Source organism: Scyliorhinus torazame, chromosome 24, assembly GCF_047496885.1.
Source record: "Scyliorhinus torazame isolate Kashiwa2021f chromosome 24, sScyTor2.1, whole genome shotgun sequence".
In the NCBI taxonomy this organism is placed as follows: Eukaryota; Metazoa; Chordata; class Chondrichthyes; order Carcharhiniformes; family Scyliorhinidae; genus Scyliorhinus; species Scyliorhinus torazame.
The window spans coordinates 21,754,188-21,768,847 of record NC_092730.1 but is presented as its reverse complement, the minus strand read 5'-3'; the positions used below and the strand labels follow the sequence as shown (position 1 = coordinate 21,768,847).

The 14,660-nt window shown below is 56.3% G+C and overlaps 1 protein-coding gene across 1 annotated transcript in view; it reads right to left on the bottom strand.

Annotated features, from left to right (window-relative positions):
* LOC140399958 (inositol-trisphosphate 3-kinase B-like) overlaps positions 1-14,425 on the bottom strand; it is a 79,190-nt gene extending 64,765 nt beyond the window's left edge. Inside the window, exon 1 of the mRNA XM_072489451.1 lies at positions 13,654-14,425. Within this exon, the coding sequence (XP_072345552.1) occupies positions 13,654-13,671 (18 nt within the window). The 5' untranslated portion in view covers positions 13,672-14,425. The remainder of the gene's footprint in view (positions 1-13,653) is intronic.
* Between the last annotated feature and the right edge of the window lie 235 nt (positions 14,426-14,660).

Genomic DNA, 14,660 nt, shown 5'->3' with positions numbered 1-14,660 from the left:
ACACCCGCAAACACACCCAGAAACCCACCCAGAAACCCACCCAGAAACCCACCCAGAAACCCACCCAGAAACTCACCCGGGAAACTCACCCAGAAACTCACCCAGAAACTCACCCAGAAACTCACCCAGAAACTCACCAAGAATCCCACCCAGAAACCCACCCAGAAACTCACACGGAAACCCACCCGGAAACTCACCCGGAAACCCACCCGGAAACTCACCCGGAAACTCACTAAGAAACCCACCCAGAAACTCACCCAGAAACTCACCCGGAAACCCACCCAGAAACCCACCCAGAAACTCACCAGAAACCCACCCAGAAACTCACCCGGAAACCCACCCAGAAACCCACCCAGAAACGCACCCGGAAACTCACCCAGAAACCCACCCAGAAACCCACCCAGAAACCCACCCAGAAACGCACCCGGAAACTCACCCAGAAACCCACCAGAAACTCACCAGAAACCCACCCAGCAACTCACCCAGAAACCCACCCAGAAACTCACCAGAAACCCACCCAGAAACACACCCAGAAACACACCCAGAAACCCACCCAGAAACCCACCCGGAAACTCACTAAGAAACCCACCTGGAAACTCACCCGGAAACCCACCCAGAAACCCACCCAGAAACTCACCAGAAACCCACCCTGAAACTCACCCGGAAACCCACCCAGAAACCCACCTAGAAACCCACCCAGAAACCCACCCAGAAACCCACCCGTAAACTCACCCGGAAACGCACTAAGAAACCCACCCGGAAACTCACCCGGAAACCCACCCAGAAACCCACCCAGAAACTCACCAGAAACCCACCCTGAAACTCACCCGGAAACCCACCCTGAAACCCACCTGGAAACTCACCCGGAAACCCACCCGGAAACTCACCCGGTAGCCCACTCGGAAACCCACCCGGAAACACACCCAGAAACTCACCCAGAAACTCACCCAGGAAACTCACCCGGGAAACTCCCCGGGAAACTCACCCAGAAACTCACCCAGAAACCCACCCAGAAACCCACCGAGAAACATACACAGAAACTCACACGGAAACCCACCCGGAAACTCACCCAGAAACTCACCCGGAAACTCACCCGGAAACCCACCCAGAGACTCACCAGAAACTCACCCGGAAACTCACCCGGAAACACACCCGGAAACACACCCGGAAACACACCCGCAAACACACCCAGAAACCCACCCAGAAACCCACCCAGAAACCCACCCAGAAACCCACCCAGAAACTCACCCGGGAAACTCACCCAGAAACTCACCCAGAAACTCACCCAGAAACTCACCCAGAAACTCACCCAGAAACTCACCAAGAAACCCACCCAGAAACTCACACGGAAACCCACCCGGAAACTCACCCGGAAACCCACCCGGAAACTCACCCAGAAACCCACCCAGAAACGCACCCGGAAACTCACCCAGAAACCCACCAGAAACTCACCCGGAAACTCACCCAGAAACCCACCCAGAAACTCACCAGAAACCCACCCAGAAACTCACCAGAAACCCACCCAGAAACTCACCAGAAACCCACCCAGAAACCCACCCAGAAACCCACCCAGAAACGCACCCGGAAACTCACCCAGAAACCCACCAGAAACTCACCCGGAAACTCACCCAGAAACCCACCCAGAAACTCACCAGAAACCCACCCAGAAACTCACCAGAAACCCACCCAGAAACTCACCAGAAACCCACCCAGAAACACACCCAGAAACACACCCAGAAACCCACCCAGAAACCCACCCGGAAACTCACTAAGAAACCCACCTGGAAACTCACCCGGAAACCCACCCAGAAACCCACCCGGAAACTCACCCAGAAACCCACCCAGAAACCCACCCAGAAACGCAGCCGGAAACTCACCCAGAAACCCACCCAGAAACTCACCAGAAACCCACCCAGAAACCCACCCAGAAACCCACCCAGAAACTCACCAGAAACCCACCCAGAAACTCACCCAGAAACCCACCCAGAAACCCACCCAGAAACCCACCCGTAAACTCACCCGGAAACTCACTAAGAAACCCACCCGGAAACTCACCCGGAAACCCACCCAGAAACCCACCCAGAAACTCACCAGAAACCCACCCTGAAACTCACCCGGAAACCCACCCGGAAACCCACCTGGAAACTCACCCGGAAACCCACCCGGAAACTCACCCGGTAGCCCACTCGGAAACCCACCCGGAAACACACCCAGAAACTCACCCAGAAACTCACCCAGGAAACTCACCCGGGAAACTCCCCGGGAAACTCACCCAGAAACTCACCCAGAAACCCACCCAGAAACCCACCGAGAAACATACACAGAAACTCACACGGAAACCCACCCGGAAACTCACCCAGAAACTCACCCGGAAACTCACCCGGAAACCCACCCAGAGACTCACCAGAAACTCACCCGGAAACTCACCCGGAAACACACCCGCAAACACACCCGGAAACACACCCGCAAACACACCCAGAAACCCACCCAGAAACCCACCCAGAAACCCACCCAGAAACCCACCCAGAAACTCACCCGGGAAACTCACCCAGAAACTCACCCAGAAACTCACCCAGAAACTCACCCAGAAACTCACCAAGAATCCCACCCAGAAACCCACCCAGAAACTCACACGGAAACCCACCCGGAAACTCACCCGGAAACCCACCCGGAAACTCACCCGGAAACTCACTAAGAAACCCACCCAGAAACTCACCCAGAAACTCACCCGGAAACCCACCCAGAAACCCACCCAGAAACTCACCAGAAACCCACCCACAAACTCACCCGGAAACCCACCCAGAAACCCACCCAGAAACGCACCCGGAAACTCACCCAGAAACCCACCCAGAAACCCACCCAGAAACCCACCCAGAAACGCACCCGGAAACTCACCCAGAAACCCACCAGAAACTCACCAGAAACCCACCCAGCAACTCACCCAGAAACCCACCCAGAAACTCACCAGAAACCCACCCAGAAACACACCCAGAAACACACCCAGAAACCCACCCAGAAACCCACCCGGAAACTCACTAAGAAACCCACCTGGAAACTCACCCGGAAACCCACCCAGAAACCCACCCAGAAACTCACCAGAAACCCACCCTGAAACTCACCCGGAAACCCACCCAGAAACCCACCTAGAAACCCACCCAGAAACCCACCCAGAAACCCACCCGTAAACTCACCCGGAAACGCACTAAGAAACCCACCCGGAAACTCACCCGGAAACCCACCCAGAAACCCACCCAGAAACTCACCAGAAACCCACCCTGAAACTCACCCGGAAACCCACCCTGAAACCCACCTGGAAACTCACCCGGAAACCCACCCGGAAACTCACCCGGTAGCCCACTCGGAAACCCACCCGGAAACACACCCAGAAACTCACCCAGAAACTCACCCAGGAAACTCACCCGGGAAACTCCCCGGGAAACTCACCCAGAAACTCACCCAGAAACCCACCCAGAAACCCACCGAGAAACATACACAGAAACTCACACGGAAACCCACCCGGAAACTCACCCAGAAACTCACCCGGAAACTCACCCGGAAACCCACCCAGAGACTCACCAGAAACTCACCCGGAAACTCACCCGGAAACACACCCGGAAACACACCCGGAAACACACCCGCAAACACACCCAGAAACCCACCCAGAAACCCACCCAGAAACCCACCCAGAAACCCACCCAGAAACTCACCCGGGAAACTCACCCAGAAACTCACCCAGAAACTCACCCAGAAACTCACCCAGAAACTCACCCAGAAACTCACCAAGAAACCCACCCAGAAACTCACACGGAAACCCACCCGGAAACTCACCCGGAAACCCACCCGGAAACTCACCCGGAAACTCACTAAGAAACCCACCCAGAAACTCACCCAGAAACTCACCCGGAAACCCACCCGGAAACTCACCCAGAAACCCACCCAGAAACCCACCCAGAAACGCACCCGGAAACTCACCCAGAAACCCACCAGAAACTCACCCGGAAACTCACCCAGAAACCCACCCAGAAACTCACCAGAAACCCACCCAGAAACTCACCAGAAACCCACCCAGAAACTCACCAGAAACCCACCCAGAAACACACCCAGAAACACACCCAGAAACCCACCCAGTAACCCACCCGGAAACTCACTAAGAAACCCACCTGGAAACTCACCCGGAAACCCACCCAGAAACCCACCCAGAAACTCACCAGAAACCCACCCTGAAACTCACCCGGAAACCCACCCAGAAACCCACCTAGAAACCCACCCAGAAACGCACCCGGAAACCCACCCAGAAACGCACCCGGAAACTCACCCAGAAACCCACCCAGAAACTCACCAGAAACCCACCCAGAAACCCACCCAGAAACCCACCCAGAAACTCACCCGGAAACCCACCCAGAAACTCACCCAGAAACCCACCCGGAAACTCACCCGGAAACTCACCCGGAAACTCACTGAGAAATCCACCCAGAAACTCACCCGGAAACCCACCCAGAAACCCACCCAGAAACTCACCAGAAACCCACCCAGAAACTCACCCGGAAACCCACCCAGAAACCCACCCAGAAACCCACCCAGAAACCCACCCGGAAACTCACCCAGAAACCCACCCAGAAACCCACCCAGAAACGCAGCCGGAAACTCACCCAGAAACCCACCCAGAAACTCACCAGAAACCCACCCAGAAACTCACCCAGAAACCCACCCAGAAACTCACCAGAAACCCACCCAGAAACTCACCCAGAAACCCACCCAGAAACCCACCCAGAAACCCACCCGTAAACTCACCCGGAAACTCACTAAGAAACCCACCCGGAAACTCAACCGGAAACCCACCCAGAAGCCCACCCAGAAACTCACCAGAAACCCACCCTGAAACTCACCCGGAAACCCACCCGGAAACCCACCTGGAAACTCACCCGGAAACCCACCCGGAAACTCACCCGGTAGCCCACTCGGAAACCCACCCGGAAACACACCCAGAAACTCACCCAGAAACTCACCCAGGAAACTCACCCGGGAAACTCCCCGGGAAACTCACCCAGAAACTCACCCAGAAACCCACCCAGAAACCCACCGAGAAACATACACAGAAACTCACACGGAAACCCACCCGGAAACTCACCCAGAAACTCACCCGGAAACTCACCCGGAAACCCACCCAGAGACTCACCAGAAACTCACCCGGAAACTCACCCGGAAACACACCCGGAAACACACCCGGAAACACACCCGCAAACACACCCAGAAACCCACCCAGAAACCCACCCAGAAACCCACCCAGAAACCCACCCAGAAACTCACCCGGGAAACTCACCCAGAAACTCACCCAGTAACTCACCCAGAAACTCACCCAGAAACCCACCCAGAAACCCACCCAGAAACTCACCCAGAAACTCACCCGGAAACTCACCCGGGAAACTCACCCAGAAGCCCACCCAGAAACCCACCCAGAAACTCCCTGGGAAATGCACCCAGAAATGCACCCAGAAATGCACCCGGAAACGCACCCGGAAACTCACCCGGGAACTCACCCAGAAACTCACCCAGAAACTGAACCAGAAAATCACTCTGAAATCCACCCAGAAACTCACCCAGAAACCCACCCAGAAACTCACCAGAAACCCACCCAGAAACTCACCCAGAAACCCACCCAGAAACTCACCCGGAAACCCACCCAGAAACTCACCCGAAACCCACCCAGAAACCCACCCAGAAACTCACCCAGAAACGTACCACTGTAACTGAACCAGCCTTGCTCTAAGCCACGTGCTGGGGGGTGATGCTGAGGATACACCCTGTCTCACTCTGTAGATGTTGGTCTGTGGAAAGAGGCGGGGTGTGAGCGCCTCATCCCTTTTATAGTGAGATACCACCCCTGAGTGTCCTGACTGCTCATTGGTCGTGTCCTGTTCTCTGTGTTCATTAGCTGCATGTTTGCATATCATGACATCTCCCCTTTTTCAAAATGTTTTGTTGGCGGATGTGAATGTATTTACATGTGAATGAGTCTGTCTAACGTGACTGACGAAGGACAACAGAACAGAGCAAACAAAACAAACGTTCACAAGTCCAGTCTCTGAGGCTTGCGTCTGATCCTGGTCGACCGCTGGAGAGGTGGCGGAGGGGATGACGGCGCCTTGACAGGCGGGATGGAAGCCTGACTGGTGGCCTCGTGGTGCGAGGTATCAGGAGGTGGCAATTCAACATGTGGAAATGGAAGAGAAAGTGGTTGCGGGCAGGCAACTTTGCGCAGTGCCCGTCGATTCCTTCGCACGATGGAGGCATCAGCCATGAGTACAACATAAGAGCGGGGCGCGGCCTGTCGAACATCGACAGCCGGGGCAGACCACCCACCATCCGGTATCTGGATCCTGACAGTGTCTGCCAGGGATAGCACGGCCAGATCGGTGGCATGGGCATCATAGCCCTGCTTTTGACGGTCTCGGAGCTGCTGCATATTCTGCAGCACCGGGAGGTGATCCAGGTTGGGCAGGTGTATGGCTGGAAGCGTCGTCCGCAGATCCCTGTTCCTCAGGAGTTGAGCCGGCGGCATGCCAGTGGACAATGGAGTCGCCCTGTACGCGAGCAGTGCAAGGTGTATGTTGGAAGCAGAGTCCGCGGCCTTGCAGATGAGCTGTTTCACAATGTGCACCCCTTTCTCGACATTCCCATTGGACTGCGGGTAGTGCGGGCTGGAGGTCATGCTGGAAATTGTATGACCTGGCAAATGTGGACCATTCTTGACTGCTAAAGCACAGGTCATTGTCGCTCATGACGGTCATTGGGATGCCATGCCTAGAGAATGTGTCCTTACAGGCTTTGATGACGGTCCGAGAGGTGAGGGTCTGGGAGCTTCAGCACCTCAGGGTAATTCGAGAAACAGTCGATGATCAATACGTAGTGGCGACCATTCGCATGAAAGAGGTCGATGCCAACCTTGGACCACGGAGAGGTCACTATGTCATGCTGTTGGAGCGTCTCCTTGCTCTGGGCTGGCTGGAACCGCTGACGGGTAGCACAGTTCAGGACCATGTTCGAGATGTCCTGGCTGATGCCAGGCCAGTCGACAGCTTGCCGGGCTCTGCGTCTGCACTTCTCGGCGCCCAGGCGTCCCTCATGAATCTGGCGCAGGACCAAGCTCTGGAGACTGAGTGGAATGACAATCCGGTCCAGCTTGAGGAGGATACCATCAATCACCATCAGGTCATCCTTCACATTGTAACATTGTGGGCACTGCCCTTTCTGCCAGCCATTGGCGAGGTTGTGGATGACGCGGTGCAAGAGGAGGTCTTTGGCTGTCTCATCACGGATGAGAACTACCTTCTCATCTGCCGCTGGGAGAGTGCTAGCACACAGCTGCAGCTGCGATTCGATGTGCTGGATGATCTCCAGCGGCTCACTGGGCGAGGTGACGGAGGTGGACAATGCATCAGCGATGATGAGCTCCTTGCCAGGTGTGTACACCAAGTTGAAGTCATACCTCCTAAGTTTAAGCAGGATTCTCTGCAACCGAGGCGTCATGTCGTTCAGGTCCTCGTGGATGATGTGGACCAGGGGCCTATGATCCGTCTCGACAGTGAATGTCGGCAGGCCGTAGACATAATCACGCAATTGGAGGATGCCGGTGAGAAGACCTAAGCACTCCTTCTCAATCTGAGCATATCTGGTTTCAGTGGGCGTCATCGCCCTTGATGCGTAGGCTACTGGTGCCCAGGATGATGTGTCATCTCGTTGAAGCAACACCGATGCCATCCTGACTCGCATCTGTGGCTATCTTTGTTTCCCGGTCCGGGTCGAAGAATGCCAGGACTGGTGCAGTGGTGAGCTTGGCTTTCAGCTCCAGCCACTCTGTCTGGTGTGCCGCCTTCCACTCAAAGGCAGTTGACTTTTTCACCAAGGTGCTTAGGGCCATTTTTGGAATGAACTTGCCCAGAAAATTGACCATACCCAAGAAGCGCAGCACCGCCTTTTTGTCCTCAGGGACCTTCATCGCCTCGATGGCCTTGATTCTGTCTGTGTCCGGGCGCACACCATGCTGTGAGACCTGGTCGCCAGGGAACTTGAGCGTCGATGTGCCAAAACAACACTTGGACCTGTTTAACTTTAGGCCGTTGGCACGTACACGGCGGCATACCTTCTGGAGACGGGACACATGTTCTTCAGGGGTCGTGGACCATATGATGAAGTCGTCCACGTACACACGACCCCCTTCAATGCCTTCCATCGTCTGCTCCATGATGCGATGGAAGATCTCCGATGCCGAGATGACATGCGATTGTAGCAGTATCTGCCAAAAGGCGCATTGAAGGTGCAGAGCCTTCTGCTGGACTCTTCCAGCTGGATTTGCCAAAATTCCTGTGATGCATCCAATTTGGTGAAGAAGCGCGCGTGTGGCATCTCACTCGTGAGTTCCTCCCGCTTCGGGATGGGGTAGTGTCCCCGCATGATATTCTTATTGAGATCCTTGGGATCAATGCAGATGCGCAGGTCCCCCGAAGGCTTCTTTACGCACACCATCGAGCTGACCCAGTCAGTCGGTTCGGTGACCTTGGATATGATGCCTTTTTGCTGAAGATCTTTGAGCTGTGCCTTCAGGCGCTCTCTCAGTGGAGCAGGGACTCGTCGTGGTGCGTGGACCACTGGCTTGGCATCAGGTCGTAGCAGAATCTTGTATCGATACGGCAGCGTGCCCATCCCGTTGCACACATCTGGATACTGGGCGAGGATGTCGTCGATGCCGGCCTGAAGATCCACATGGGAGGATGTCGTGGTGTAAACCCTTTGAATGAGGTTCAGCTTCTAATAGGGCTGCCCTGTCCGGCTTAACAATTTCAAAGCGTAACCGTGCTGGTGTGTGTCGGTTGGATATGTGCAGATGGCAGGATCCCAGTGCCGTGATGGCATTCCCGTTGTAATCCAGGAGCTTGCGGGCAGCTGGAAGGACCGTGGGGGGCTTCTTAATGCGTCTGAAGTCTGCCTGAGAGAGGAGGTTGGCAGAGGCACCTGTGCCCAGCTTGCACTGGATGGGGCAGTGGTTGACCACCATCGCTGCTCGCCATTCGTCCTCGGAATCCACAGCTAGGATCGATTGGACTTGCGATGGGTCTGGCGTGGAATATTCACACGTTGTAATGATGCCCACACGGTAGGCGTTGTCCAGGCATTCAGCATCTGGATCCATCGCACTGCCGGGATCAGAATCCTGTGGGCGTTGTTGCCCACTCCAGATGTGCCTTCGTCAGAATTAGGAGCGCTTGCTCCTGACTGGCGGTGCAGATCTGCACAGGGCTGCATAGGGGCCTGGCTTCCTGCAGTTTGAACAGCGCCTGCCTCTTGCGGGGCAGTGTTTCTTTAAATGGGCGGAGCCGCAGTTCGAACACGTCGTGACGTCGGCGCCCTGACGCCCCGCGCGCCGTTGCGCACGCGCGGTGCGGTTCTCAGACGTCTGCACCCGCGCAGTGCGGGTTTCGGCCGCTTGGTTGTCCCGTTCGCATCGCGCATGCGCGGGGGCCCCGGGAAGAGCGCGCGAAATGGCCGCTTTCGTCAATGTTGAGGCGCTGCACCCGGGAGGTGGCCTGCACCCTCTCCGCCTCGTGGGAGGCTAGTCTATCATTTTCAGCCGTTTTGTACGGGGAGTAGCGATTTTCAGCGTGCTGATGCACTGTGCATGTTTCAGTCGCGACTGGCAGGGTCGTATGCTTGATCTTCAGTAACTGCTCTCTCAGAGGATCAGAGTGAACTCCAAAAACCATTTGGTCTCTGATCATGGAGTCCGTGATATCACCGAAGTTGCAGGATTGCGCTAGCAGTCTAAGGTTAGTTAAATATGAGGTGAAGGATTCGTCTTCACCTTGCAATCGCTGCTTGAATATGTAGCGCTCGAAGATTTCGTTGGTGTCCACCTCACAAACTTGTCCAGGATGGTCTGAAACTTTGTCTTGTACTGGTCTTCGCGAAGTAAAAGGAGTTGAATATTTCCAAGGTGTGATCACCCGCTGTGGTGAGGAGAAGAGCTATCGTCCGTGCATCAGACACACCATTGAGGCCTGATGCTTCGACGTAAAGCTGAACTTCCTGCTTGAATGTCCGCCAGTTGTCACTGAGATTGCCGGAGGTCCTGAGCGGGTGAGGAGCCGGAATCTTCTCCATGGTGCCGGGATACATTCGCTGGTCGTCCCGGATCTTGCTGAGTTGAACTAACTAGATTGAACAGACCCCCCCCCCACCGGGTCGGAGAATCGCCGGGGCCCGGCGTGAATCCCGCCCCCCCGCCGTGTCCCGAAATCCCCGCCACCAGAGATTCGGCGGGGGCGGGAATCGCGCCGGTCGGCGGGCCCACCCCCCGCCGATTCTCCGGCCCGCGATGGGCCGAAGTCCCGCCGCTGTCAACCCTCGCCCGCCGGCGAGGATTAAACCTCCTTTTGAACGGCGGGGACAGGGCGGCGCGGGCTCCGGGGTCCTGGGGGGGGGGGGGGATCCGGCCCCGGGGGGTGCCCCCGCGGTGGCCTGGCCCGCGATCGGGGCCCACCGATCCGCGGGCGGCCCTGTGCCGTGGGGGGCACTCTTTTTCTTTCGCCTTCGCCACGGTCTCCACCATGGCGGAGGCGGAAGAGACCCCCTCCCCTGCGCATGCGCGGGGATGACGCCAGCAGCCGCTGGCGCTCTCGCGCATGCGCGACCCGCGTCGCCCGGTGAAGACCTTTCGGCCCCGGCTGGCGGGGCGCCAAAGGCCTTTCCCGGCAGCTGGTGGAGCGGAAACCGCTCCGGCGCGGGCCGAGCCCCTCAAGGTGGGGGCTTGGCCCCTAAATGTGCGGAGACCTCCACACCTTTGGGGCGGCCCGACGCCGGAGTGGTTCCCGCCACTCCATCCCGCCGGGACCCCCCGCCCCGCCGGGTAGGGGAGAACCCCGCCCCTGGTATCATGTTGTGTGATGTAATTTGGAATAACACAAGCTGCCACTTGATGCAGTTTTGAGTAAAAGATGCTCCAGACTTTGAAGCGAGTTCAATGTGATTTATTGAACAATTAGCACAGTTCTCAATGAGTTCGACTCTCTGCTGATCTAAATGTAGTAACTCAGTCTGACTGACCCAGCCTTGCTCTAAGCCACGTGCTGGGGGGTGATGCTGAGGATACCCCCTGTCTCACTCTGTAGATGTTGGTCTGTGGAAAGAGGTGGGGTGTGAGCGCCTCATCCCTTTTATAGTGAGATACCACCCCTGAGTGTCCTGACTGCTCATTGGTCGTGTCCTGTTCTCTGTGTTCATGAGCTGCATGTTTACATATCATGACAATTAGGAGCAAGTTTAAAGTTGGGGAGCGGGGGTAGGAACAGCATATTTCCTGACCGTGGGCGGCCGCCTGCCTCGCTCCCTCTGTCTCTGTTTCTCTCTCTCTCTCTGTATCTCTCCCTCTTTCTCTCTCCGAAGCTCCTGAAATCCGAGCTCACGGCCGACCTTTTGCTCGGCTGTCCCAATCGTATCTCTGAATGTGGCTCCGGGGGGGGGGGGGGGGGGGGGGGGGGGGGGGGGGGGTCAAGTCCCGTTTGCTAATCCCTCACCCGAGGGCAGCACGGCGGCGCAGTGGGTTAGCACTGCTGCCACACGGTGCCGAGGACCCGGGTTCGAATCCCGGCCCCGGGTCACTGTCCGTGCGGAGTTTGCGCATTCTCCCCCCCGTGCCTGCGTGGGTTTCGCCCCCCACAACCCAAACATGTGCAGGGTTAGGTGGATCGGCCGCGCTAAGCTGCCCCTTAATTGGAAAGATTTTTTAAAAAGAGCAGGGGGTGAGGACTTCAGTGGGAGAGGAGCTGAGCTCGGGGCACATCACGGAGCTGCAGAGAGGGGAGTTGGGTGGCATGGCGGCACAGTGGTTATCACTGTTGCTTCACCGCGCCAGGATCCCAGGTTCGATTCCCAGCCCGGATCTCCGCCTGTCCGGAGTTTGCACATTCAAAGAACAAAGAACAAAGAAAAATGACAGCCCAGGAACAGGCCCTTCGGCCCTCCCAGCCTGCGCCGATCCAGATCCTCTGTCTAAAACTGTCGCCTATTTTCTAAGGATCTGTATCCCTCTGCTCCCTGACCATTCATGTATCTGTCTAGATGCATCTCAAATGATGCTATCGTGCCCGCCTCTACCACCTCCGCTGGCAAAGCGTTCCAGGCACCCACCACCCTCTGCGTGAAAAACTTTCCACGCACATCTCCCTTAAACTTTCCCCCTCTCACCTTGAAATCGTGACCCCTAGTAATTGCGTCCCCCACTCTTGGAAAAAGCTTCTTGCTATCCACCCTGTCCATACCTCTCATAATTTTGTAGTCCTCAATGAGGTCCCCCCTCACCCTCCTTTCTAATGAAAATATTCCTAATCCACTCAACCTTTCTTCATAGCTAGCACCCTCCATACCAGGCAACATCCTGGTGAACCTCCTCTGCACCCTCTCTAAAGCATCCACATCCTTCTGGTAATGTGGCGACCAGAACTGCACGCAGTATTCCAAATGTGGCCTAACAAAGTCCTATACAACTGTAACATGACCTGCCAACTCTTGTACTCAATACCCCGTCCGATGAAGGCAAGCATGCTGTATGCCTTCTTGACCACTCTATTGACCTGCGCAGCCACCTTCAGGGACCTGAACTCCCAGATCTCTCTGTACATCAATTTTCCCCAGGACTCTTCCATTGACCGTACAGTCCGCTCTTGAATTGGATCTTCCAAAAATGCATCACCTCGCATTTGCCTGGATTGAACTCCATCTGCCATTTCTCTGCCCAACTCTCCAAAAAATCTGCTGTATTCTCTGACAGTCCCCTTCACTATCTGCTACTCCACCAATCTTAGTATCATCTGCAAACTTGCTAATCGAACCACCTATACCTTCCTCCAGATCATTTATGTATATCACAAACAACAGTGGTCCCAGCACGGATCCCTGTGGAACACCACTAGTCACCTTTCTCCATTTTGAGAAACTCCCTTCCACTACTACTCTCTGCCTCCTGTTGCCCAGCCAGTTCTTTATCCATCTAGCTCGTACACCTTGGACCCCATGAGACTCCATTAGCCTACCATGGGGAACCTTATCAAATGCCTTACTGAAGTCCATGTAAATGACATCTACAGCCCTTCCCTCATCAATCAACTTTGTCACTTCCTCCCCGTGTCTGCGTGGGTTTCCTCCGTGCGCTCCGGTTTCCTCCCACAAGTCCCGAAAGACGTGCTGTGAGGTGAATCGGACATTCCGAATTCTCCCTCGGTGTACCCGATCCGGAATGTGGTGACTAGGGGCTTTCCACAGTAACTTCATTGCAATGTTAATGTAACAATAAAGATTATGATTACTATTACCAGCGACCCGCATTTGGGGAACTCAATTCCACGGTTAAAATGTGACATAGTCCCAAGGCTGTCCCCATTCAGGAGACAAGTCTTCAAGCATCTTTCTACAGATCCCATATGACCGTCTCAAAGTTGTTCCGGGAGACAGTGAGTTAACTTGAGAAATGTTGTTTATTATATCTTACGGCTGATATAAACAGATAAAGTTCTATTTAAGTTACAGGGGGAGACGTCAGAATGGTAATACACTTTGCCAGAACTCTCCCCCCTTCCCTCCAAAGTTTGGGAATTTTTTATTTACCTTTCGCAGGAGGTTCATCTTTCCAGGTTTCTCATTGCTGGTCTGTGCGGCGTCGTTGAAAACATCCTCGTCCGATTCGGGGGACGAGCAGTTGAGGGACGAGGTGGAGGAGGTGGACGTCCTTGCGTCATCCACTGCCCAGTCCTCCGAGGCGGCGCGGGAGCTGCCCGACGCGCTGCGCTCCGCAGGGGGCCCGCGGTGCCTCCGGGGGCCAGCCCGGGGAGGGCTGGAGCGGGGTGGCCAAGGCCGTCCCGCACTCACCCGGGTCCCGCGGCGCCTCGGCGGCTCCCGGTGCCTCCTCGTCGCCCGTCGTATCCTTCGGCGCCGCCGCTCCGGTCGACGTCCATATTCCGTCCATGGCCCCCCCCCCCCACCCTCGCGGGGTCCCCCCCCGTGACCCGGGGGGTACCGCAAACGGTCAGCAGGGGGGCGGGAGGATGGAAGTCGCGCGGGGCGAAGGTTACCCGCGTCGGGCGCAGGGCATCGCCCAGTCCAGGGGAGTCCGAGGGCTTCGTCAGCCGCTGCTCGAGCTCCATCCACCACTGCAGGGCGCCGTCATACTGCGATCTCTCCGCCTTCGGACTGAATTCCAGCACACCCCCCCCCCCTCAAAGCTAAACCTCCCACCCTCAGAGTCTGAGGGAAGCTCCCTGTCCAACTGGAGGCTGCTCTGCCTTCCCGCCGCGGTGCGAGTCGCTGTCTCGCTCGCGTGTGTGTGTGAGAGACAGGAAGACACCCGATGATGTAGCCGTCGGTTGTGTCTTCCTCTGCCGCGGATTGTGTGTGTGTGTGTGTGTGGGGGGGGGCGTGTTTGCTTGCTTTGAATTTGAGAGCTTTGCGTTCCCATGTTCTCCGAGCGCGTCTGGGATCCCGTGGCCTCGGAGCGCCCCCTAGGCGCTTGCATCGGGCATTGCAGCCTGCAGCTGCAATACGGGGGGCGGGATTCTCCGAGACGGAGGCAGGGTGTTCGCGCCTTCGTGAGCGCCGTCGAGGTTCACGACGGCCCC